This window comes from Pezoporus flaviventris, unplaced genomic scaffold, assembly GCF_033815535.1.
Source record: "Pezoporus flaviventris isolate CSIRO_AGI_PZ_B2104156 unplaced genomic scaffold, CSIRO_AGI_Pfla_v1 ptg000066l, whole genome shotgun sequence".
NCBI lineage: Eukaryota > Metazoa > Chordata > Aves > Psittaciformes > Psittacidae > Pezoporus > Pezoporus flaviventris.
Window position 1 is genome coordinate 18,942,563 of NW_026892614.1, and position 26,202 is coordinate 18,968,764.

The 26,202-nt window shown below is 38.9% G+C and overlaps 1 protein-coding gene across 3 annotated transcripts in view; it reads left to right on the plus strand.

Moving 5' to 3' along the window:
* Positions 1-24,658, plus strand: part of PRKN (parkin RBR E3 ubiquitin protein ligase) — a 740,903-nt gene extending 716,245 nt beyond the window's left edge. For all 3 annotated transcript variants that reach the window (XM_061471412.1, XM_061471414.1, XM_061471413.1), the window contains 3 exons: positions 6,197-6,283; positions 19,392-19,509; positions 23,372-24,658. In XM_061471412.1, the coding sequence (XP_061327396.1) occupies positions 6,197-6,283; positions 19,392-19,509; positions 23,372-23,481 (315 nt within the window). In that variant the 3' untranslated portion in view covers positions 23,482-24,658. The remainder of the gene's footprint in view (positions 1-6,196; positions 6,284-19,391; positions 19,510-23,371) is intronic.
* Positions 24,659-26,202: the final 1,544 nt, after the last annotated feature.

Here is a 26,202-nt window from a genome sequence, read left to right on the forward strand (position 1 = left end):
CAGTCTCACGCTTGATGCTGGATATAACAAAATGCCAGAGGCAAAGTCAATCCAATACTCAGACATGTGGTTCACAGCAGTAACACAAGGATTGTGACGTTTGGCGGAGCGTGGGAGGTGGTTTTAATTGACTTTGAATGGATATAAGTATCATAATACATAGTTTCATGGTAAAAAATGCTTAGTCTGTGTGTATGGAGGTTTGAACTCTAGCTAAGAATCCAAATGCTCTCTTACTCAAAAGATACACTGTATGGTGAAAACTTTCCTGGTGAAATTTGGGGTTTGGGGGCTTTCTTAAAAAAAAAAAATCTGTAGGTATGTGTCACTCACTATAACAATATAATGTTATAATTTGTACTTTGGAAAGTGAATTTGGAAGCTATATTTTGCTAATCAGAAACACTTTAAAGAGATGCCTTTGAGTATTATGGGCAGTGCTATTCTGTATGTCACTTTCTAATAGCTTTGATTTCTCTTAGGTCATGCTTATATTTTCACTATAAATTGTTGCTCCAATCAGCAGCCTGTAGTTTGACTACAAAAGCTCATTTAGGATTGAAACTTGGTGCTTTATAATATTTAACATTTTCAAGGTTTTTTTTGACCAAGTGATCAAGTTGTCAGGTGAAAAGAAGGAATGTTTTGCCTTTCCAGTGTTCTGTTTATGTTACTATTTAATAAAACACTCTCCAGGTAAGAAAAATGTATTAGAAACATCCTGTTAGCCTGATGAAAAAAACAAACAACTATACGTTTGCTGTATACAATATAAACATTGCTGGTTAGAGCTCACAGGAGCTTCTGTGTGATTGGCGACTCGCTATTTGCACTCCCCCATCATATTTTCATTTACACCTCCCCCCAGAAAAAGAAAGGGCATGGAAATACTTTAGTGATTGCTTTTATTAGTCTAAGTCGTGACCTTTTGAAACCGAGGTCTTGTTCTTTTGATGAATGACCTGGGACGAGCAGTGGGGACTCCAGTGTTTAAAAACTGGAAGTCTCCCTTAAAGTGCTGCTGTGTGATCTTGGACAAGACTCTTTGGTGTGGATCCTCAATGGCATTTGTGTTTCCACATCAACTTAATTAAGATCCTCGAATTTTAGGGATCTGTGGCCAAGGATTTCTCTGAATTAGGCTCCAGTCACTAAAACAGAAATAGTAGTATGTTGCTGTTTTACAGGAATACGGTGAGAGGGATGATGCTATGATGCTCTGGTGATCAAAGCCACGCCAAGTATCTTACAATGCTACATTATTTTGCTTTGATGTGCAATATATAACCAAACTGGTTTTGAAGACAGAAAAGCAAGTCTGTCTAGTTCTATGTATATCTTAGATTATACTTGGTTTCCCTTGTATTCTCTTTAGAATATACTGTAGCCTTTTGACATTACAGTAGCACTTAATGTGCATTTTCTGGCTGCTCATTAAATGATAAAATTAATAAGTCAGCTCTGGTTTATTTCACCCTTAGAATGAATTATGATTACAATGTAGTGTTCTTTTGGCTTGGTTTTAGACTTGATTTTAGAGGAAAGTGTGAGTAGAGGCATTGATTTCTTGAAGTACTTGCTTTCCTGAGAAGGCAGGATAAAGCTTGTATGCTACATTTTAAATGAAAGGTGAAAACATCTGTGTTGATTTTCTTTGTTTATATAGTCATTGTTTTGAGGAACCTTTGTGTCTCTTTCTGTACTAGTTTTGCAGTACTGGCAGAAAGCTTCAGTACTTACAGAGGTGTTGATCCTGCCTGCATTCAGTAGATTAAGAATTTGTGATTCACATCCATAGTGAAGGGTCCAGACAGACATCACTGAATGAGAAAAAAACGTAGAAGAAAAGGTAGAAGAAAGAGAAGACAAAACAATCTTGATAGGATTGCTAGTCAATATATTCTTAATGACAGCATGTCATATCAGAGGAAACTGATTTCATTCTATGATGAGATTACAGGTTTGATAAGAAAAAATAATTGTGAAAATCAATTTCATTTTTTGTAAGATTTCAAACTACAGAATGTTCTGAGTAAGAAATCATCACCGTAAGATATCAGTAAAAGGCTTTAGGGGGCTGGGTTCCAACTGATGTGTTTGGTGTCTGTGCAGCAGCATTGTCTCATCACTATCAGATGATACAGTATGGATGCCTCACTGAGCCATGGTTATGTGTTGAAAGAAAGATAATTTTAACAGTAATATTTTATGAGCACTACAGGGAGATATTATCAGAGATGAAAGTGCATCTTTCCTCGCCTGATATCTTTAATCTGGATGTGAATGTCTGTTTTGGAAGATACACTTTGGCCAAAACGTGTACAGTTTAGCTAATAGTAATAATTGTAGGAGTGAAGATGTGGCAGTCCAGATTTCAACATGGACTGCAGAAGCCTGGTAAGAAATCTGGGTATGTGCTTGAGTTCTTAGCTCACACTGAAGTACTTGCAGTGCACCTACAGTGATGCAGATTAAACCTTGGCTATGGATACCTCACAGCAATCTTGCCTTCATGCTGCTGTGTAGACACATGCAGGAAGGAGGTAAGGGTGAAAAAGAAAAGGAATCTCTGATTTGAGGAATAACTTTAAAATAATAGTAGGGAGCTCAAACTGGAAGCTTTGTATATGGATTCAGAATGGGAGTACTGTGTTGAAGTTGGAAGAAAGATAATTTTGACAGTAATATTTTATGAGCACTATAGGGAGATACTATCAGAGACCAAAGAAGAGGCATTTGCAGTAGGCAAGAGGGAGAATGAGAGCTCTGGTGCTTAATCCAAGGGAAAGCAGATCTTTGAAATGCTGGGAAAAAGAAAATGACAAAATCTTGTTTCCAAAAGAACAGCATAGCATGTAAATGACAAACTTGTTTTCCTTTCATCCAAAACAAAAACAAACAAACAAAAAAAAATAAAGCTACATTCTGCTGCCACTCCCAAATTTAAAACGCCATAAATAGGCCAGTCAGGAATAACTGAGTCTACAGCTTGGTTTCACTATCCTCATTTTTTTTTGGCATCACTGTCGGTGCTGCAGATCTGTGGGGTTTGAATTCCATACTGCTGACCAGAGTTTGATCTGATTTTACCTGTTGTTTGAATGATCATAAACATGGGAGGATTTTAAAAACATGATCTGGATCCTTGTTGAGGTTTTAAATACCTCCTATTCTAAGATCACTTGGATTCAGGATTTCTGCTTAGGGCTGTAACATACATTTTTACAGGTATTCAAAAGCCTGTAATAGCACACACACAGGTTATATTGATTTCCAGTGCCTAAATCCCTTAAAAGCTTTGGGGTTTTCCCTGCTAATCCTCTTTTTACTGCATAAACCTAGGGGATAGGTTTGAGACCTTTGGTATTTATTCTTTGTGTTGGTTGTTTCCAACTGAAGAATTTTTCAAGGGTAATGAAAGTAAGTACTAAATACACAAAGACATAGAAAGTTTATATGCTGTTGTGATATTATCACAATAATCTGCCAGTCTTTTTTTTTTTTTTTTGGTAAATGAAAGGAAAGTGTAACTATTATTAGTAATTACACTACTTATAGTAATTTTAAACATTTGCTAATATTAAATTTATGCAAAAGTCTTAAATCCTGACTGAACCACTTAAATCCTTTTTTTCTCCAAGGGCAAAATAAGTGTATTAATATTAATGAAGCCACAAAACACTAGTTGACTGACAGCATTTTTGCAGTTGCTGTATTTTATTACTGAAACTTTATTATATTTTTTATATCAGAATGTAAAAAATGAATAAAACTACCACAAACTGCTCTTTGCTGTGACATGCCTTTTCTTTATGATGCATGCTTTGCCATAAAAAGGGAGCACTTACTGCATTTCTGTTGGGAGATGCCTATTTATTCTGACAAACTGATCAGCCTCCAGGGTGTTCTTTTGCCACAGAACTGATTTTACATCTCATCCATTTTCTAAAAATATGTGAAAAGAGTATCCTGTCTCACTCCCCCCCCCCCAAAAAAAAAAAAAAAAAATCAGGCTTTGTTTCATTACAAGGATGTGGCAAGCTCACTCACGGATATACTTGCAGGATATACAGCTGTTAGTGAAAGGCCCAGTTATACACCCATGCATGCTTCTAGGACAGCAATCCTGTGGGGAAAACATTGGTAATGTTGATCTTGAGGACTTTCCATTTTAAAGGCAAGTATAAAAAGTGGGCTCTATAATGAGAAAATGCGTTTCACATCTTTAAATAATACAGCATGAGTTTGTGAATTTTATTATTATAATAAATAGCAATGCCACATAAACTGCATTGTGAGGCAGATGGAAACTCTTTGCAAAATATATGCCTGGAGGATGGTGGTGGTGGTGTTCTTTCTTCATTATTTCCCCCTTTTCAGTGTTTATGGAAGGTTTAAAATTGCACTTGTGTAGGAAAAGTGAGAGAGACTGGAGTGCAGAACACAAGCTGAGGCATTGTGCGATAAGGCAGTGATAAAGCAATTGTACACAAAATCCCTTCAGCCAGATGTGTTCATAAGGAAATAAAATCATGAAGGAAACAGAGAATAGGACAAATAGTAGGAAATACAGTTAAACCTGGCCATAACCTTATTTGTTAAAGGATAACAAGTCTTTGAGATATTAGGTATCCAGACAGCAAGTACCCCTCCTTATGTGTTTGAGCAGTGTTTAACATAGCTGAAACTTTTGACTGCTAATGTAGTGCAAATTGTTATATTCATATGATGCTCTTTTACAATAATGCAGCCTCTCATACAACATACCTTACAAAAGTGCTTCCATTGTTAAGCTGTATTCTAACAAGCACAAGTGAATTAACAAATCCGTGTTACCTGAAGTAAAATAAAACGTTTTAAATCATTGTCAAAATAGTGGAGAGAAGGGACAAGAGAGCAAATAAGTGATTAGGTTTGATATCTCTGGAAGTTAGAACACTAACTCCACCCCTCTGCTCCCCATTTCTCTGACTTTCTGAAGAACAGAATCAATCCTTTCAGACTTGCACAATGCTCCTTTTCATAAAAGTGCAGTTTCTTTAGCATGACAGTGAAATATCATTTTCAGTGCTTCTTAGAAAAGTGACAGCTTGAAAGAGTTCAAAATGAAATTCCAACAGCTGGAATTTGTGGCAGACAAATGTTCTAGTGCCATGTCCTCCTGATATCCTTTATTCATTACATGTGAATGCAGCTTGTATCTAAAAATCAAGGCTGTTATATCAGTCTTGCTTATGACGGCAGTCAGAATGGCTTACCGCTGAGAGATCTTTCAGAGTCTGGAGTTGCATCAAGACAGTATAGCTTTAAAACAGCATAAGAGAAACCCATTTTACATTATTGACTTTTCTTCTTACCTGCAAGGACACAGAATTTAATGCAGCATTGATGGGTCAAAGATTTTGACACATGTCAAGACAGCTATCTTCATTTTTGAGTTCAAAAAAAAAGGCATCAATCTTGATACATATGAATCAGTTTAGGTGGCAGAAACAGCTCAGACTGAGCTAGGGACAATTCTTTTACTCATCTGCAAAAGACGTTACTTTTCAATGAAGCCTTAGATAAAGAACCATGCAATTTAAGGAAGATGAAACCAGAACAATTGCTAGAAATGAAGTAAGTGTCTAGAAATAGTCACCTAAAACCTGTGTTAAGTAACCTATCATTGTGTTCCTTCTATGGATTTTTTTTTTAAACCATTCTATAAAAGTATAGATATCATTTTCTCAAGAATGGTATTTCATATGACCTATGTAAAGTCAAGTCAGCAATAGTTTTCCATAGAGAAATTATTTGATTCAGAAATATGAATAGACTATTTCCATTAGCGAACACTATAAAGCAGAACTGCTTGTTTCAGCCAGCACCCTTTGTATAAACAGATTTTACGGTAGGAAAACCACACCCAAAAGTATCTAGTATGACTTTATGTACCTAAATGGACCATGTAGCAAAATCTCATTTTTAATAATGGCATTTATGTTACTTCACCAATGAAATGTATAAAAATAACAGCAAATTGTTGTGTTAATGATCAGAGTATATAATAAGATGCACAATTAGGATGATTATGGGAATTTAATGGGATGACAAGGGCAAGAGATCATCTGCTGTATGACTCTTCGTGATTGTAACCTGCTGTCTATATCCCTAATGTGTTTTTATGACTTGCGTGCTTTGGTTTGTTTTCCAGTTTGTGTTCTGCCGTGAATGTAAAGAAGAATACCATGAAGGGGAATGCAGCTCTCTCCTCAGCCTGCAGGGAGCTATCGCCCCGAAGGTAGGGATCCCACAACTCCTGATCATTATCCCTGGCCCAGCTAGAGTGACATTTGTCAAATAGGTCCTAATTATAATCCTAAGTAAAAGCAATTATATTCATGCTGAATTACTCCAGCCATCGGAGTTGCCAGATTGGCTTTGCAGTAGATTTCAGTCGCTTTGATTGATAGAGTAGCTGATTTCTCTCAGGAATACACAGGCTATGCCATCAGTTAATAGAAAAAAAAGCTTTCCCAATGGGCTTTTGGGGTTGTCTCTATTCAATATGAATATGTTTGTGTTTCTGTAGCCTTGCTGCCTTTCAGCTTATTTTCAGTGAACCAGTCAGGAAATCATGTGGGTTTGGACTGAATAACTGGGGGTTTATATAGCCTATGCAGAAAATGCCAATAATTTGTGTTTCAGATTAGGGAAATAAAGAAATGGATTGCCTAGGCTGGAAGCTGTTAGATGATAATTACTCTAGGCTGCTCTATAATCTTGTAGCTTTTGTAGCTATTGCAGCTATAGACCTGGACAGGAAATAGTTTTTCTCTCGTGGCATTTCTCTTTGTTTGAGATTCAAGTTTCCCTGATCTCCATGGAAAATAAATCATAGTCTTTCAGAGAGAGAGAGGGAGCAAAGAACAGAATGGGTTGCCCAGGGAAGTTGTGAATGCTCCGTCCCTGGCAGTGTTCCAGGCAAGGTTGGACAGAGCCTTGGGTGGCATGGTTTAGTGTGAGGTGTCCCTGCCCGTGGCAGGGGGGTTGGAACTGGATGATCTTCAGGTCCTTTCCAGCCCTAACTATTCTATGATTCTAACAGGAGAGATACTCCATAAGTATCTCACAGCTTGATGCCCAGGATATGCACCTAGGAAGCAGAAAACTGATGTCTGGTATACTTGATGCTAAGAGGAAACTCAAATTCTGAGCCCCCACATAGTCCAATGTGGCAGATACAGGCTTGTGGGCAGGTGCTGATGGACTTTCATCTAGCCAGCTCTCAGCAAAGCATGTCCAGCTCCTGTCAGTGCCTGCAGGCACGCTCTATCCGAGGCAGGCTTTTGGGGCCTCTCACTCTTTGACCACAGAGACTGGGGAGGGAGTTGGAGGCCTGTTGGAAATCTTTTTGCTGTGTGCTACTATGGGACAGTTCATTTTGCCATACTTTGGAGACACTGCACTAGGCTATGAGCTGTGTAGAGATTCTTCTCTTTACCCTTTCTTAGTGAAACTCTTCTAATATATAAAAACAATTAGCACTCATTGAGGCAGAATTAAACAGCCTGTATCCTAGTAGTCAGGCTATCTACCTCTGCTGCCCTGAAACGTGTACTGTATGAGACCCAAAATCCATCTACTTTTCTAGCCTCTTGTGACTTGGTATTTAGATTTTGGTATTTTATGTTTAGCAGCTATCAGCAAATTTGTATTCCATTAATTTGTGCAAACACCTTTTTTTGAAGCCATATATATACAAGGAGATTTGCAGCTTAACTAGCCTCTCTAAAGAAGTCTCCTTTTCTTTGCAGTAGATTTACAACAGTCTTCCAGCTCCTAGTCATATTTATGTAAAAACAACTTCAACAGAGACATTGAGAGATGCTTGAAGTACCCAAAAGCCTAGTAAAGTAAGAGACAAAGGCTCAATGCCTTACCTGAACTAAATAGAACTAGAATTAGAATATATCTCAACAGGAACAGTGACTCCTATTTATACCTAAAGTTTTGCCTAGAGTACTGAAAGCCATCATGGAACCTTACAAATAAGTTCAACGGTGTTGGCTTTGTGGATATTAGTTTGTATAATTTCCATGCTCTATGGCGGAGATGTAAGTGTGCCAGGAAAAATGAGAATACCGTAGGAAGAAGTGGTTCATTTTAAATATTTGCATATTGTCTTAGCTTCTCCTGAATGACAGTGGAAGCCCTTCATCCATCTGGTCCAGGATCTCAGCACATGAATTGCACCCTGTTAGATCCGTTGACTCAGGGAAGTTAACTGATTTTGCTGTCTGAATGCAATGTTGACACCTTTGCTGATCCCGAAAAATTTCCTGTGCTCTCAAAGAGCTGTTCCAGAAGAGCAAACTGATAGTACCAGAATAAATCTTGCAACTGTGCAAGCCAGTTCCCCAGTATGAACAAGACCATAAGTACCCAAAATTCATTCAGACTCCAGCATAATCTGAGGTTAAGAGACTTAGGTCAGCCTTCGTTTCCCAACTGAGAGCTGCACTAATTAAACTTCTCCACAAGATGGTGATGTGCCACTGAAAGAATGTTTTCCCTCACTTTCTCTAACCAGGCGAGCAAACTGAGAGGTAGCTAAACTAAGGCAAGCATAAAGATGCATACAAATCATTCGTAGAACATATATGGAACACAGGGCATGTGTCTTCATCTCTCACTGGGATTAATTTAAACATTTATCCATCTGTGCTTTCAGCCTTTTTGTTCTGTTTGGCCACCCTGTGATAGATGCACAACCCTGTGTGTCAGAGTTAACTTGCTGGTATTGCGCTGCTTGTTGAGGCAGTGAGAACGATTGTTTTATCTTTGACCGTCATCTGTTTCAAGGTGGGAATAACACACTTGTCTTCATCTCCTGTAGCTGCCTCCTCTCCATATTCTTTCCATATCATTTATTTTAGAAACAGATCTCATTGGTACAATTCCTTTCACTCGGATTTCAGGGTCAACAAGACACTCTGTCACCAAACTGTTCCTCTCCAAAACTGGTTCAGGATACATGGTCTCATGAAAATACTTTCTATGAGAAAAATGCAGGTTTTACTTTAGCCTCTAGCAGCTATAGTAGTGAAAAGACTTTCTGTTGTCTTCACATTTCTGCAAATGCCTGCATGTCTCTAACATTCCCAGTATGAGAGGAAACACTGTGGGTAGGTCAAGGCCTAAATTAGCATTACAGAGATGCATCTGGTGGAGCATTAGGGGTGTGAAAGCACTGGAAGAGAAGACAAAAAGGAGTGGTGTGTGGAGGATCTGGGTAGCCAGGAGCTGATGGCAACTTGGAGAGAGGGAAGAGCTGTGGTGCCACTCAAAGCAGCCTGTGTGACCCATTTGGGAAGTCTTGGAGCAGGAAATCCCTCAGAAAGAGAGCCTGATACAGAAGCATTCAAGTGTCCATGAAGGCCAAGAGCTGATGGAGTGACTGTGACCTGTCAGAGTTGCTGTGAAAGCTTCAGAAAGAGGAAAAGGAAGAGAGAAGAAGGGGAGTAAGCCTGTTAAGTGACAAGGAACAATTATGAGGGTCTAGGAAGCAGGAATGGTGGTGGTGAAAGGGGCCTGTGCTTGGGTAGATATCAGAAGGACTAAGGAAAAAGCCTGAGGTCAAGAGTGGGGAGCAGAGCTGGTGGAATTGTGAAGGGAGGGAAGGCATCAGGGAAGGGAAAATGGAGTCAGTTGGCAGGAGGAAGAAAAAGAAACAAGAGGGATAAAGCAGGTACCACATGTGGTGCTTAAGGCTATTCGAAACCAAGGAGGCTGAACCTTATAATGGTGGGAAGCTAGAGGGTAATGCTTGCTGCCTGGGGCAGAAAAGGCAAACTCAGCAGCAGCCGTGCAGAGAGGAGCCTAGTTCTAAATACTAGCATATCATATTCTTTCCGGTCTATGCACAGATACTGCATGGTCCATTGGTGTGGACAGAATGTTCTCTTTCTATCAAAATGCCCACTTTTAGCTCTGATAGGCCATTGAAAGTTCATCTTAAGCATTTACTTACTGCTGCAGGGCTGATTATAACCCTTCTTAGTGTGAAACATACATAATTTCAGGGAAAATAAAATGTTTCTGTGGCAATTCCAGTCGAGAAGCTTTCTTTTAAAACACTGCAGCCTCTTGGAGCTGTTTGAAGTTTGGGATGAGAGAAGTAATCGTATTTGATGGATTAAAAGGCACAGTGTTCATGATGGAATCAATGACACTAAAGGTTACTCCATCCAGATTTAGGTTTAGAAATAACCACATAGTCCCTGCTACGTACACCACAAAACCAAGCTTCCTGGCCCCTTTTAACCTCACCCAGAGACAGTCTATGCTGGTGGGGAATCTAGCCATAAACCAGCTTCCTCTTTAAGTCCCCAGCTTAAAATTAGCCCGACTTTCCTAGCACAAAACCTTTGTAGACAGTTTGCTTTTTACCACAATAAGTAATGCATCTTCTTGCTCAGTAGCAACCGGACAACATATGACCACATTAGATTTGAACACAAACAGAGTAGCTCCCAGGACAGTTTTGGTGCTGGGCATGTTGATAAGACATCTGCAAGGTAAACCATAATAGCGATAGCAATGACACTAATATAAAAGTAGTGCATATATAATAAGTGACCAAAGTGTGGGGCACAGAGACATAAATATTTGGGAAAAAAAGACACAAAATGGATAAAATAGGTTATAAAAAGGTATGTTTCAGAGATGGTTCTATGAAAAAAAAAATTTCCCCAGGATGGTTTAGCTGCTGATTATCTTGTTCTGCCAAGCCACTGGGTGTGTGATTATAAAACGGTAACAACTTTTTAGCAAGTTTGCTTTTTCAGAGGTTGCTGTGAATTAAGAGAATAAATATCATGGTAGATTTCTATAGTACAGCTGTGCACAAATCTCTCCAATTACCTGCATTCAAAAGCTTGAACCTAAAAGAACATCTAATGTCTAATTCATCATCCCACAAAACCAGTCTGGCAGTCTTTGTAGGACCAGATGTAAATCCAGTTCATCTCATTTGAGCAAACTCCGCAATTAACCCTGGGACAGCAACAGCTGTACATCTAAACTGGATTAAACATCCATGGTGGCTGAAGTCTTAAAACTTGCCCAGTGGTCTTTTCTGCTCCAGGATCTAACCCAAGCTCCTTAAAAATCCTCTCAGGCCATATCTAGTGCTAGTCCAAGCCTTAATTCCAGCCAGCTCTAGCAACCCTGGCCCTGAAAACCATGCAGTCCAGCAAAACCCATGCACCTTTAGCTGCTGATGCAGCTAAAAACTGTAGCAGTTTTTTTGGTGACAGGTTATAGAACAGGTTTTCTGAATTTCTGCCATTTTATTACATTGAAAATCGAAAATCTCATTACTTGCTAAAGGTCTTCAGACCAGGTTCATCCTATATGCAAAGTAAAAGATTCAATGTTAGTCTTATAGAAGTCTTAGAAAGGTAATTGAAGAACTATTTTTAATCCATTTACAATAACACTGGGTCTTATAGTTCAATTTATATATAGTTAAAATAATGGATATGCAAACTTTCTGGTAAAACCCATTTCTTTGGTGTTATGTTTAACCCTCCGCTGCCCCTCTGGGTCCGAGGCTCAATTCAGTCTGCGACGGCCTGGCATAGTGAATCCTTTACCAGGAAGAGAATAATGTTGATATTGATGTTTTATTTCCTTCTCACTGTATGATATGTTCAGGGTCACTTTTATATGTAAACACACTCCTTCACTGGTGTGCAGGTTGACTGGATCCAAATTTACTATCTATGGAATGTTCTGCCTAAGTCAGTTATGTCTTTGTTCTCTTTGTTATCCTTAAAGACTGTTTTACTGATTTCTAAAGGCTGCTTTTGGGTAACTAACCACTGGAGTGTTGTTTATAACACCAGGGCCTCCCATATTATCCTGTGCCTGTGCTTTCAAGGCCTCTGCTACCATCCCATGCCTTTACGCCTCTGCATGACTTTTTACTGTAGGGTCAGAGAGAGTTCATTCTGCCCATAATACCTATATTTGTCCTTGCCATCTGTTAGTTACAAAAATACATGTAACATTGTTAAAACATGCAATTATAAAAATTATACAAGAGCAAAAGCAAAATAGGCAATAGTCACCTCGTAATTAGATAACTGCTGTCACTTGCTAAACCAAATCTCTAGGCAGGCCAAGAAAAGTCCACATAAAGCCTGATGGATCCTGAGGCCTGTGGTGCTGGTCTGGCGCAAAAGCTGTGGCCTCTTACAAGAAAGAGCAACAGCATTTTTACTAAGCCAGAAAGCTACATGTTCTAAACCTTTGGTGTTATTTTACAGCTAGTGCTGTAAAATTTCAACGCCACTCCAAACCTGTGGGATGCTGCCTCTCCCAGCTGTAGCCCTAAGATGGAAGCCTTGTCACCAAAATACCAAAACCTATCTCCAAATTTACCACCTTCAGATCAGACCTCAGCTGTTTGCTATTTGGGACCAAGTCCTTACAGTACTAACGTAGCTAAAACAGGATTCAGACAGTAACTTTGATTTTCTGCCACTGGCAGTGTAAAACGTATCCAGAACCCCTGTTAGCCTGGGAATCCATCAGACCTAATCAAAAGGAGTGCAGTGCCTCAGCAGAATCAGTGCAGGCTGATTCTGCTCATCAGCACATGCCACTGGGGCCCTGACTGCAACCCTAACCATAGTTTATGGTCTCAAACCTAACTCAGTCATGAGCCTTCAGGCAAACAATCAGCCCTGAAGCAGACCCATTTGATCACTTCCCAGAAATGCTTTTTTGCTGCACAGATGCAGCATAAAAGCACACCCGTATGTGTGCACACATCCAGGAAAGCCTGTCACATCACCTGGCATGCTGCTGAGTGCTTTTGTAATGTATTCCTCTAAAGCTCCCAGCTCACTTGGGCTGCAGGTGAGCCTCTAGCCCATCTTTCCCTCCCATTGCCTCACGTATGCAGGTCTTGAAGTTGCCAGTAGGTGGTATAAAATATAGAGTTATTGCCTGCCAGGCTTCTTTATCCATCCACTAAACAGCATCTTGTCTAATCTCTTATGCCTGTAGGTTTCCAGCAAGCATGCAGGGTCTCTATGTGGGTGGCAGTTTGGTGTAGTTATATAGCAGAACATATTGGCCCACTGTAAGAACAAGATATTTCAAAATTTGATTTTAATGTGGAATTCCCAAAAAAGGTGCTTCCAAAATGTCCTTAGCTGAATGCTAAGACATGAAATATTTTCCAAACCTTCAGTAAAATCGGTCTTGGTGCAGTGTATTTCTTATAATGTTGCTGTGAAATTGAAATCTATGCAATGTGTATATTAAAGTGTAACAGAAAGCCATAATGCTGACAAAACTATGGAATTACTATGTGTCCCCTGACTTACTGTATGAAGGAAGCAGCAAGCTCCTTTTTGGCTTGAACCTTCAGTGAAAAGTGAGTTGTTAGGGAAAACATACATTATATTGTACTCCACATTTACATGACCTTCTGAATCAGTTCATGGCTGTCAGTGTTTTGTATACATGCTCTAAATATTGCAAATATCACTTTAAGAATTGTTCCTTCACTGTTTCGGCAAACTTTCCTTACTGCTTTTAGAACATCAAAACAGATGGTGAGGTATTGGAAATGGTGTACTACAGGCAAAAGCTAAAATGAGAAACACAGCATTTGTATGGAAACTTCTTTCTCTACTCAAAAGAGAGGTGACATTAATCAAAATGATAAATAGTTAATGCTGACCACAAAAAACATTAATAATTTCTCTGCATTTTAGTGAAAGAAAAAGCTACTGAAGAGGTTCATCATATATAACATCTTTCAATGAGTCCTCAGTCACAGTATGAAATATGGAACATCTATTATTAGACCATTGATTTTTTTTCCATCAGATAAATTTAAAAAGTTAAATAAAACATGGCTGTAAAAAAATAATGGCTCACCTAGCTTGATTTCTAAAGTATCTTAAGCAGTTGTAAAAGAAAAGCTTGGGCATTTAGTACCTAGTATATTCACAATGTCAAGAACAGGACATTTCAACCCACAGATGCCTAATTAAAGGAGCAAGAAAAATAACTATAACCAGGAAATGTCCTGTAAAATTAATCTCTCTGTTATAAATAAAGATGCACCGGAGGAAATCTGAGAATAGGTCTTAACTTTCTGTCTAATGAGAAAGAGATGGGAACTATAAAGAGAGAATTCTAGAATTCCTGTTTTGGGCAGCAATAAACTAAAAAGACTTGACAGGGTGCTGTTGTTTATGAGGTTAAGCTGACAGTCATTTGCAGCTTTTTTGCAATTTATGGGAGAAGGCACATCTTTACTCCACTCATGGAAAACAGTCCTACAAGAATGACCTGTATTAGATTAGATTTTCTGCTGTAGAGCAGTGTAAATTCAATATTCACAACTACCTGAATTTAATTCATGATGATATGAATGGCCCCAAGAGGCAGTGCGAGAACCTTGATGTACAGTGTCACCAAAACAGAGCTCTCTGATTTTATTCTGTGGAAGTCTCTTTTGTTTGTATCAGACACAATACCATGTGTCTATCACTTTGATTTTAGCTAGTTGCTGCCATCAAAAAGTGACTTCTTTTTAATGGCAGAATTACCTAGGCACACCAGACAAATTGGCTAGCACAAAGCTGCTTCATGTGAATTTAACTGCGTCCCTGTGGCACTGACACTTCTGTTTTCTTGGGAAACATATTCCCATTGGTAGATATCGTTCCTGTTCCTTATCTATAGACATATTTTAGTGTTTTAATTAGCCCAAAACTTTCTCTAGACTAGAACATAGTCCTATAGCTATGTACACATCTGTGAGATTTTTACTCCTTAACAACTTCATTTAACCCAAAGTCCCTCCAATTTGTCTAGTGCCCTAGACATCTGCTATTTTTACTCCCCACAACTGAAGCAAAAGACCCCGCTAAACACAACAGGAGATTAATTCATGTGAACATGTTCACAAAACAGCCCAGTAGATACTGAGAAAACAAAGGAAATTCAAGTCTGACTGTCACCATCCCTCATGGATCAGGCTTCAACAGATGAAGCTGCTTTTGCTTAGAGCTCTAGCCCAAAATAATTAGTGGGCTGTGATAATCTAAGTATTATGGTGGGCTGAACATTGCTTTGTGTACAATGAATTATTCTTTGTTTTCCTTTCAAACACTTTCAAATATCCATAGTGATTCTCACATCCGTGCTAGAAAATGAGTAATATGCTCTGTTTTGAACCTTTCTAGAATTCTGTATGTCACATAAAATCATCATTTTACACATTTCTTTCTTTTTTTTTTTTAATCTTATTTTCCCAAGGAAAATTAACTTAAACCAGAGCATTTCTGATCAAAAGAATAGGTATTTCTGATGTAAAGGAAGCTGCACTAGGATGCATTTTTGAAGCTATGCATGACCAGTTTTGCTTATCAGAAAGAAATTAAGCACCAAGAGCAAAGAAGCAGAAGTCTAGAAATTACATGTACTAAAGCTAAACACAGCATAATGTTAACAGCTTCATATTCTATTCTGAATCAAGGGTCTTCAGTTTTCAGATATTTTCTATGCTAGGTAAAATAAGCATGATCATAAAAAGGTGTTCTTACATATTGCATTATATTCTGCAGTAGATATTGGGTTTAAACATTATATATCTAATACTTCCAGAACAGAACTTTTTCCATAAATTTTTTATCTAGATGGTGCTACTGTAAAGGTGGTGAGGCACTGGAATGGGTTGCCAAAAGAAGTTGTGAATGCTCCATCCCTGGTGGTGTTCAAGGCCAGGTTGGACAGAGCCTTGGGTGCCATGATTTAGTGTGAGGTGTCCCTGCCCATGGCAGGGGGGTTGGAACTAGATGATCTTAAGGTCCTTTCCAACCTTAAGTATTCTATGATTCTACTTAGTAGCTGACTCTGAACACATACTTGGTTTACTTTATGTAGTTCTACCGACAAGTTGATGTGTCCCCTATTACCTGAATGAGATGCTGCTTTAAGGACACTTTATTTCTATTTCAAGATGCTTTCTGTCTCTGTAAGACTCTTTCCAGTACTCACTGGTATTGATTAACTCCATAAAAAGCTTTTCATGTACATGTTCTTGTATTGCTGCATAGTGCTCAGCAGTCTCTCTGATCTCTTTATCCCTGTTAACTTTTCCAAAGTTCTCAGCGTAGAAACAGAAGTAACTCTATGCCCTTCAGTGTGACCCAGAGATAGCAAGACAGACTTTTTCCACTGTCTCACTCAAGGAATATTGCAGAGGGGATGTTGAATAATGCTTGCAACAGCTTTTACTGTAGCTTGCTGTTATTTTGGGGCATTCATTCCTGGTCATAATGTGCAGCATAGTTAAGCATTAAAAAAAAAATAATTCATAAAGCGGCATGGATAGAATCTAGTAGCTTTTCACTACTAGGGCAAACATTTTGTAGTAATTGGGGAACATACTGTGTGAGGTCAGTATCACACGTGATTAAAGTCTTCTCTCCCTGGCAAACTGATGTGCATCTCTGAACGTCCTACCCAAGATCAGGAGGCCAAATAAACTGAGCCACCTCTGCTTGATAAACCTGCTCTATTACCTAGGCCATTATCAAATAAGAGACTAGATTTGCTATCTTAGGGTGAAAGAATGTGATTTAAGTAGATACTGGTAATGGAGAACAGCCTTTCCTTTATTGTTTGAGGAAAAAATGCAGATAAATCTATGTGTGCTTGCAGTGATTGTATGTGGTGCACTAAATAAAGCACATGAACACTGGAGACTCATAGATCAGTATGGTGTGATTTCTTTACTGAATCAGGACTCCATCACTGTACTACTCTGCATTTGCTTCCTGTAGCAGGAAGTTTTTAACTTAGCATTCAGCAGCTTTGGGCTCAGGAGGGACATTTCAGCTCTAACGGGCTGAAAACATCATGCTGCTGCATCTAGTTCATGCTAAAATTTTTGCAATGGAAAATGTTGATATAATAATTGACTGCTGTTTCAGCAATTTGTTCTTTCTTGGTGAATTGCATACGAGTGTTTTGAAGTTGTTTATTTTAGTTCTTCCTAAGCTTTTACAAGTTTGCATTTGTTTTCAGAACTAAAATCAAGTATCTTTATACAAATCAAATTAGCAATTTGGCATGTGAAATTTTCCTCACTCTCATTTGCTATTAGGGCACAACAAAGACAAGAAGATGGAGAAAAAGTGTGTTTCCAAGTGCTGAACCACACAGTTTGGATTTGGACTATTTGAGAGAAACAGAGCCACTGTGAACCTCTTTTGGGTTGACTACAACCTAAAAATAGTTCTGGTCTCATATAGCTATTATTCTGAAAAGAATAGCAAAGATTTATCACTGCTATACTGATTTTCATCTTGAATCATCTGTATAGATGTTAAGCAATTAATTCCCATCACAATGAGATCAAATTAACGTCAACTTCATTCTGTCACTGCGCAAACTGAGTCCCAGGTCAGGTGTTCCCCACTCTCCCCGTATTGTGTTCAGGACTCTCTGAGTTATCTCAGATTGCTTACTAAAGTCATCCTTTAAGATCAAGGTGTTGCAAGATCAATACTAGATAATGTTCTTTGCTATTAGCCTGAGCTGCTTTTTCTGTTTCCCAGAACTTACTAATGTGATGTTGTATAGAGGTCATCCTTTTGCCAAACTGCTGAATAATCCAGCAGGGAGCAGAGCCGAGTTCCCTCTCCAGATGCAGAAAAACAAAAGTAAAAGTCACTTCTAAGGATACAGATGAGAAGACTATGTTCACTTTTGTCCCCTCGACATCAAAAATAACAGCAAGTTGGAGAATATTAAGTGAGGAGCAACAAAAGCAATTCAAGGTGTGAAGAGATGGATGTTGGTAGTAAAATAAAAAAAATAATACCATTGTTGAGATTTTCTGATTAAAAAGGCTTGGGGTTTTGGTTTTTGTGGGTTTGGGGTTTTGTTTTGATTTGTTTTCTTTTGTTTTGTTTTTAATGCACCTTGCAATGGCCACCAGATGAGCTGGAAATTAGTTTCTGCAGATATCGTTCTTTGTTATTCCATTTTAACTCAGGTGACTTCAGCTAAGAAATAAAATCTAGGTCTTACTCACTGACACTGCAACAACTCATAGGTTTTATCTAAGTAAAACCTCTACTAGCTGAGCAGAAATCAAGCAGTAATGATTGTGCTGCATGTTTCAAAACTGGGCCAGTTTTATTTTTCTGTCTTGATAGAAATAAATATATTTAAAATATCCATGTACAGCCTACAAGTATGTTGAAGATATACACAAAGAAGTTAGGGGAATTTTTGCAAATGATGTAATTTAGTTTAAGCTCATTATTTTCCCACATGCTCAAAAAAAAAAAACAACAAACCACACCATGAATGGACAGAGCAGAACTTCAAGGCTGGGACCTGCATACATTGTTTACAGCTGCTATTCACATAGTTACCAACCTTGTGTGATATAAATGACCCTAGGCACTGCCATCTCCTTTGTCCTTCTACTATCATTTTAGGTAGGAAATTGCCAAGTAGGACACTTGTGTAGATTACATAATTTTGTCCCAGTCATAAATAGGACAAACACAGGAGTCCCTTTTAAAACCCTCTTCATGATGACTTTTTTCATCTGTGTCGCTCTATCTGGGGAGCTACTTGCTTTCATTGTTCACTAGGGTTGGGTGTTTTTACTTTTTCTCCAAATTTTTTTGTGTTTCTTCTTTGTGCCTCTTAAGGCCTCTTAAATTTATATGGATTTATGTTTGAATGACATTTAGACCTCTGGAACAAAGGATTATGCTTTATTATGAAAAAGAGTTTCCTTCCAGGGACCCCACCATTTTGTGTTACCAAGTGTTTCATAGTCATGATGTTTTGGTCTTCCTTGCAAGGAGGGCTTTAATTCCTGAAGCAGAATCAAGCCTATGGTGTTAACATGTCACACTTCAGCTGGGTTCATCTGACTCCTGCTTCTCTTTGCCTTCTGCTTTACCTGTCTTTGTGCATTTGCAGCATGGCTTAATGCCTTCTGTGTCCTCCTGTGGGCTCTGCCTTCCACTCAGGGCAGGGAGCAGGGTGGAGGAAGCAGCCTCTGCTGCAGCTGGATGCAAGAAGGACCCCTGGGATGGCACATGCTCCAGCTGCAGCATCTCCTCCCACCATCCTGCAGCCCAGGATCTAACCCAATACACTGGGAGAAAAGAAGTTTGCATTTTGAAGCAAAGTTCTGCATCTCTCAACAAGTCCAACCTACCTGGCCTGGCAATCACTCCTGTCTGTTTCTCATGGATAGATAGTTATTGCTTCAATGTAGATATCATGTCCCAGTACAGCCTTTCAGTGTTGTGCCCACAGGTGTTTTTTTTCGCTCTTTGCAGGGATATGTAGTTGATGAACATGCAGCCATGCAAGCTCGATGGGAAGAGGCATCTAGAGAAACAATCAAGAAGACAACTAAGCCATGCCCCAACTGCAATATTCCAGTAGAGAAAAACGGTAAATTTATTAGATATTTCATTCTTAACTATCTTTTAAAATTCTTTTTATAATATCAATGTATGAATGTTCATACGTACACACGCACACTATTATTCCAAAGAATGCCTGTCACTTTAACTAAACTATCTTGAAATCACTACATCTAAATCACGTAGTTCTAAAGCCACTACTTAAGCCTCGTAAAATGTCCTCTGTTTTATAGCTAAGGAAAATGAGGCATTAGAGAGACACTGGATGTAGCATTCATATGACTGAATATTCATCTAGTTGTCTAGATTTTTCATTGTCACTGTAAAACATAGACATTTGTAGGGTAAAACTCATCTCAATGAAACAGAATGCGTGTCTAGTGTAGGCCATAAGAATTGTACCTAAAAGTGGGGTGTGATAATTAGTCCAGCTGCAGAATTCTACACAGTATATAGCTGAGTTTAGATGAGATTAATCTCAACCCAGTGACATGCCCATAGTAGAAGAACAAGTTAGAGGAAGAAACATGAACTCTGCCAAACTGATTGCACTAGTCAATGCTTACTATGTAGGAACATAAGCAATCTACTGGCACTTGGGTGGTTAAAATGGGGAAAAGGAACCCTAAAGGTTCATACTGTTCCAAAATTTAATTGTATTTATGTTAATTAAAATATACCCAAATTATTGCCTATATATAATGGAAATATTAAGTATGGAGGATGCCTCTCAGTTTTGTGGCATTTACTCCAGTGGGATGCTGAAAACACCAAGTAAGACACTGTAAACTGCAAGAACACTTCAAATAGTGATACCACAGTAATATTACTGAGGAAGAAATAGGACAAAATCCTGAGATCTAGGGTTTGATGAAAGAAGAGAAGGCAGTTGGCAGATGGAAAGTGGGAGACTTCTTCAAGCACAAGAAGCAGAAGGAAAGAAAGCATGAATTCAAGAGTGGGAAGGTGAGACAAGATTTGGCAAAGTGTAGAGAGCAAGGTAGGCAGCAGAGGAGAGATAACAGAGGGGTAGGTCAAAAAAATTACTTACAGGCTTGTAAAACAGGCTGGAAAACAGAAGTTGAACTGGATTAGAAACAGACAAATAATAATCCTGAGTTTTCATACTTAACAGTTTGTGTGCAGCCAAATAAAAAAGACTTCTGGACAGACTTGAGGCAGTACTTTACCTTCCCTTGGACTCTACTACAAAATCTTTACTGTTAAATTTCAGGAGGTTGTCACTTATCACAAACAGGATATCCCTATTTGACACCATTTACACAACTCCCACTAATGTTCAGAGAAGTTGCTTGTAAAATCCCCAGTGTATCAAAAAGGAAATAAAGGCCATTATACTTTTTATCTTTGAAAGAAAATATTTACTGAAAACGGATAATGAGCAGGAAAAGACCTTTGCTTGCTTATACCCTGATCCATGTCAGAACAATGCCTCATAATGCAAAATGCCAAAGCCACAACAGTTTCAACACAATGGAATCAGTCGATTGTGCTGCCATTTAGAGTGACCTTGACAGACTGGGAAATGGGCTGAGAGAAACCTCATGAAGTTCAATAAAGTGAAATGTACCAGTACAGGTTAAGGGCCAAAAGGATGGAAAGCACCCGAGTGTCCTGGTGGACTGCATGTTGGACATGAGCCAGCAACATGCCTTTACAGCAAAGGTGGCCAGCAGCACCATGCAGGAAGAGCATGACCGGCAGCAGGTCAGGGAGACACGTCTACAGTGGTGGATCCAGTTCTGGGCTTCCCTGTACACAGACTGGAGTGAGTCCAATGGAAGGTTACAAAGTTGAAAAAAAGGACTGCAGAAATACCTGATGTGGGGAGCAAAGAAGACAGAGCCAAACTTTTCTCAGTGGTGCCCACTAAAAGGACAGAAGGCAATGGGCACAAACTGAAATGCAGGAAATTTCACTTAAACATAAGAAAATGCTTTTACCATGTGGGTGATTGAAGGCTGGAACAGATACCCCAGAAAGTGTCTCCATTCTAGGATATTTAAAACTCACTGCATGCAACCTTGATAACCCTTCTTTTGTTGTCTCTGCTTTGAGCAGTGGGGTTTGGACTGAATGATCTCTAAAGTCACCTTTCCCACTCCAGTGATTCTGTGATCTTGCGAATTAAGGAGTGAAGCTTAAAAAGTGCAGTGCTTGCTTTCTTCTCTGGTCATGGGTACTGCACGTGCCACCTTCTAGGCTGACATTTGTAAGCTGAAAGGATCACCTCACTCCTGCCTAAGTACAGCAGGTGTCAAGAGGCTGACAACTGTACACTATCTTCCAGCAGTCCTCATTTGGGAGGAGTACACTGAGTCCACACAAGAGAATAATTGTGTCTTCACTCCCCAAATGCTTCTGTGGACACTGTCTTTTACAAGGGACAGTGACGATGCCAATAACTTTTCTGTAATAGCCTATATTTCTCTATGTCAATAATTTTTCTATAATAGCCTGTATAGCTATAGGCATTGTAGAATACTTCAGTACACCAATAACATTTCTGTATTAGCCAAAGTGAAAGAGTGAAACACTTTCCCACTCTGAGTGAGTTTAAACACCCATCCATATCTCTCAGAGGACCGCTGTACCCACAAAGCTGTCAGCCATGCTGCTTGAGGCACTCTCCACTCTTACTGCTGATCTCAACTGCCGCGTAGCAGAGAATAACATGATTTATGTAGCTTAGCAGGTAGAGCACATATTTGACCACAAGGTACCCACAGGTCTCAGTCCTGCACCAGGACTGAGACGTATTTTACCCAGTGATTGCTTAATACAAATCAGAAGAGAAGATTGGACCTAAACCATAAGTAAAGTGTGACATGGAGGCTGGCCATTGGTACGCTTACATTTAAATAAGATAAAAATGTCTGGTGAATTGCATCTCTTAAAAAAAGATATAAATAGTTAAATAGACCATGCCATCACAGCTAGTTTTCTCTTTCTGTCAAATGAAGCAGGCAGGCCTAATTTAACAGACCAGTTCTTGTGTCTCCTGCTGTTTTTACCTTCTGAGGATCCTTCTGGATTGGTATTTATAAAAATGGTGGTGTAAGGGTAACAGGTCATACAGTCAGGAACAAGCACTCCCTGTACCTCCTATCACCATCTGGAGTCAAACCAAGATGACATTTCAGCATTTCTTCATACTCTATGCTTTTCTTTCAGTTTGAATTAGACAAGACATCTCTTTGTGTGGTAAGCAACATAATTTCCATTTGAAGTATATTTCTGTAATGACATTTGACAATGTTAATGTTTTATATATTACAAGATAAACATTTGATCAAGGTTGTGGGCAGAGATTAAAGCCGCTCTCACAGTATGGGCAAGTAAGAAATTCAGCACACAGGAAACACACGATCAAAAGACTGCTTCAGATACTAAGAAGGTCAAATCAACTTAAATTACTACTGTCATTTTGATATAATCAGAAGTCAGCCACCAAATTCTGTATCTCCTGATTTACTCTCTGCAAATCCCTAAATTGTTGAATCCAATTTCAAAAAAGAATTGCATTTTGTTCGCCTTCTGGCTCACAGCTGGACTAAGGTAGAGTATCCTTGAGGAGACACCTCCATGTCTGCTTTCAGAGGCCACAGACTGTCATCTCTTTTTGCTGACCCTAGTACAGTCATTTCTAATTTCCTCCTACTCCTGCAGTCCCTTAAGTGAGACCAACACATTACACCCCAATATGAAATGGAGTAGCAAGTTTTAGAAAGCTCAGGAAAAATATTCTTCAGGTTTGTACTTCTCTTTTATTAAACATTCTACTTAGTTAATAAATGAGCACCTAAGAAAGTTGATTTTCACACTGATAATTCTCAATTAAATTATCTAATTCTGTTGCTGTTTTGCAGGTGGCTGCATGCACATGAAATGTCCTCGCCCTCAGTGTAGATTTGAGTGGTGCTGGAACTGTGGCCTGGAGTGGAACAGAACCTGCATGGGAGATCACTGGTTTGACTAGTGGTGCTGAGGCCAGCCTGTGTTGCTGCGTAAAGCTTGTTTTCATCAGGGCAAACTTCTGAACCCCTTGCTTAAACGAAATTACCAGTGGTTTCAGGGTCACAGAGTTCAGAAGTTGGCCAAGTTTGTTGGTTTTTGCTTTCTTGCACATGCAATCATACCAAAATCGCATTGAAGTTTTTAAATCCACTAAGTAAAAAGAGTAACTGTTTTAATGGACAAACTTGCCCATTGTAGTACAAAGAGGGGTAAACTACACCTTTCTGGACTTACACAGTCTGTCTCATGGAGAGCAGACAAAGTTCCATTAGGAACTTTGCTTGACATTTACAGTTAGGAATCAACAACTCTTGCAAGAGACAGCAGCCTGTATATGTGTGTGTGAGTGTGTGTGTGTCAGCGGGGTTGGAGAGTGTCCCCTGCATCAGCTGTTTTGTCTTTGCCCACTCCTTTGCTCATTCAGCACGTTTTTTGATTTTGAGGCAGTATTTCTTAACAGCTCTTTTAGCACAGGGAAGACTGTGGCTCTTCAGTGTTTTCTCAGGGTTCCTTCCTAATTTTAACAGGGTTCCTTCTGTAGGGGTCTTGCTTTCTAGCCAAATTCTAACACAGAACATCCAGCTTTATGCAATACTTGTGCTTGTGTATTTCTAACACACCACACGAAACCTGCCTACATATTCAGTACAGACTTTGTTACCATTGGAAGACGAACTAAGGATGCAGTTTCAGTTCTAACCATGACCATTGTTGCAGTGGTTCTGATTAAGTGTTGTGCTTACAGCAGTACTTTGGACATGGCAAGGGGAGGCAGGACTTCTCAGGGGTTTTCCCTACCATCATTCTCCAAGTAGAATATGGTTGTATTTCTGAAAATACATTCACAGCTAAATACATTCACTGAGGGGCAGAAAGACATCTTTCATTTTACAATGTTAACACAGTAAGTAAAGCTTACTAGCATTTCCAAGCCTGAACAATCTTACTGTTTTACGTGCTTTACACACTGTCTATTCTGAAATGAAATGGATACTGTCCATATCCAACATGCCACTAAGGATTTGCACAATTCAGTTTTGAAAAACAAACAAACAAAAACAAAAGACAACACGATAAATGCAGTGGTCAAAATGTTAAATTTTATTTCCTTTTTCATTTGAATAAAAAGTGAGTACAAAGATGTTAGTCATGTATTTCATTGACTGATTTGAACTCCCAGCTAAGAAGCTAGCCCTTTGATTAAAACATACTATTAGCACACAATGAAGTCCAGGGCCATGGACTTCTTTTATCAACTTTGAATTAATATTTTATATGGCATGACAGTAGAGTCCTGAAAATACGGATGTGCCTGGTATCACTCAGTGCAGAGCAAGAAGCTTGAGGTATAAAGAAGTCCAGGCTTACTAAAAAATGTCCAATTGCAAAGAAGTGGAGTAGTCGACTATGTCAGCTAGGAGTGACATTAAAAGTCTGAGGAAACAAAAGGATGAAGGCATGAGGTACCAAAAGTGATCAGGCAGAATTAAGAAAATGAGAGGAAAGAAAGTGACAATGAGAGGACAATGGCCATTTCTTAAAGGTCATTTTCCTTTTTGGCACTGGTGAGCTAATATATATGCAGAAGTGGCTAGCTACATTAAAGTGCAGGGATGCAACAGAATGACTCAATCAATGTAGCTCATTTAAGTACATTATCTTAATAGCAGTATTTTACTGTGAGCCCTGATTATTCTATGGTTTGATTTCTTATACCTGGGTCTATTTTATAATTTATATGGCTTGTTGCCAACAGGCTAGGGACATAATCACAATGCTTAATTTTACTTTGATAGTGTGTTACTTAGGAGCTCATCACTATATTTCATATCCACAAACACTGGGAATAAAAGAAGTCTGAATCTTTTTTTTTTTTGTGTGTGTGTGTGTTTATGTCTGTCTGATTGTGGAAGAAAAACTCGTTCACTGTAAGGCAGTTTCACTGGGTTAAAGACTGCCCTAACAAGTCAATGTTTTAATTGTCATGTAGAAACATGTAATTTATGCCCCTGGATCAAGGTCCATTGAAGTCAATGGACTATAGATCAGCTCCTGTATTTCTTTCTGGCCTGAAAAGGGTATGGTAGGTGTGATTCATAAGGCTAGACTAGAAACATCTCTTTCTTAGGAAGAACTTGCCAGAGAATGGGATTATGAGCATTCATCTGAGACATAAGCAAGGGCATGGAAGGTGAATAAAGAAAGGAGTTCCAGCATTGACTCAAGATTATCCACTTCTAGAGACTGACTTGATAGGTCCTTGTCACATATGTTTGCTTCACTCAGTATAGATTTACATCCTGCCATTAAAAAGAAAGTGTGAATCCGCCAGATTTTAATAGAACACATCCTGATCTTCTCTCATTTAATGCATATACATCTGTATGCATACATCCACAAAGTTTGAGATGGTATAGGCTGTAAACCTGATTTCTGTTTACAGCGAGAGTCTCATAGTTTGCACAATTTACAGGACATGAAAAATCAGTTTTAATCCTCAGATGACACTGTAAGGATGCTGGAATTCCTATAGAGATGTGTGAACTGGATCTAAGATTTCCTAAACTGGAAAATGCCTTTTTTGAAAAAAAATCTAAAACTTTAAAAAAAAACCTAATTAATTTGTAATTTGAAATGAAACAAAACAGAACAAACTAAGTCTGCAGTGTTTATTCAGGCTGTT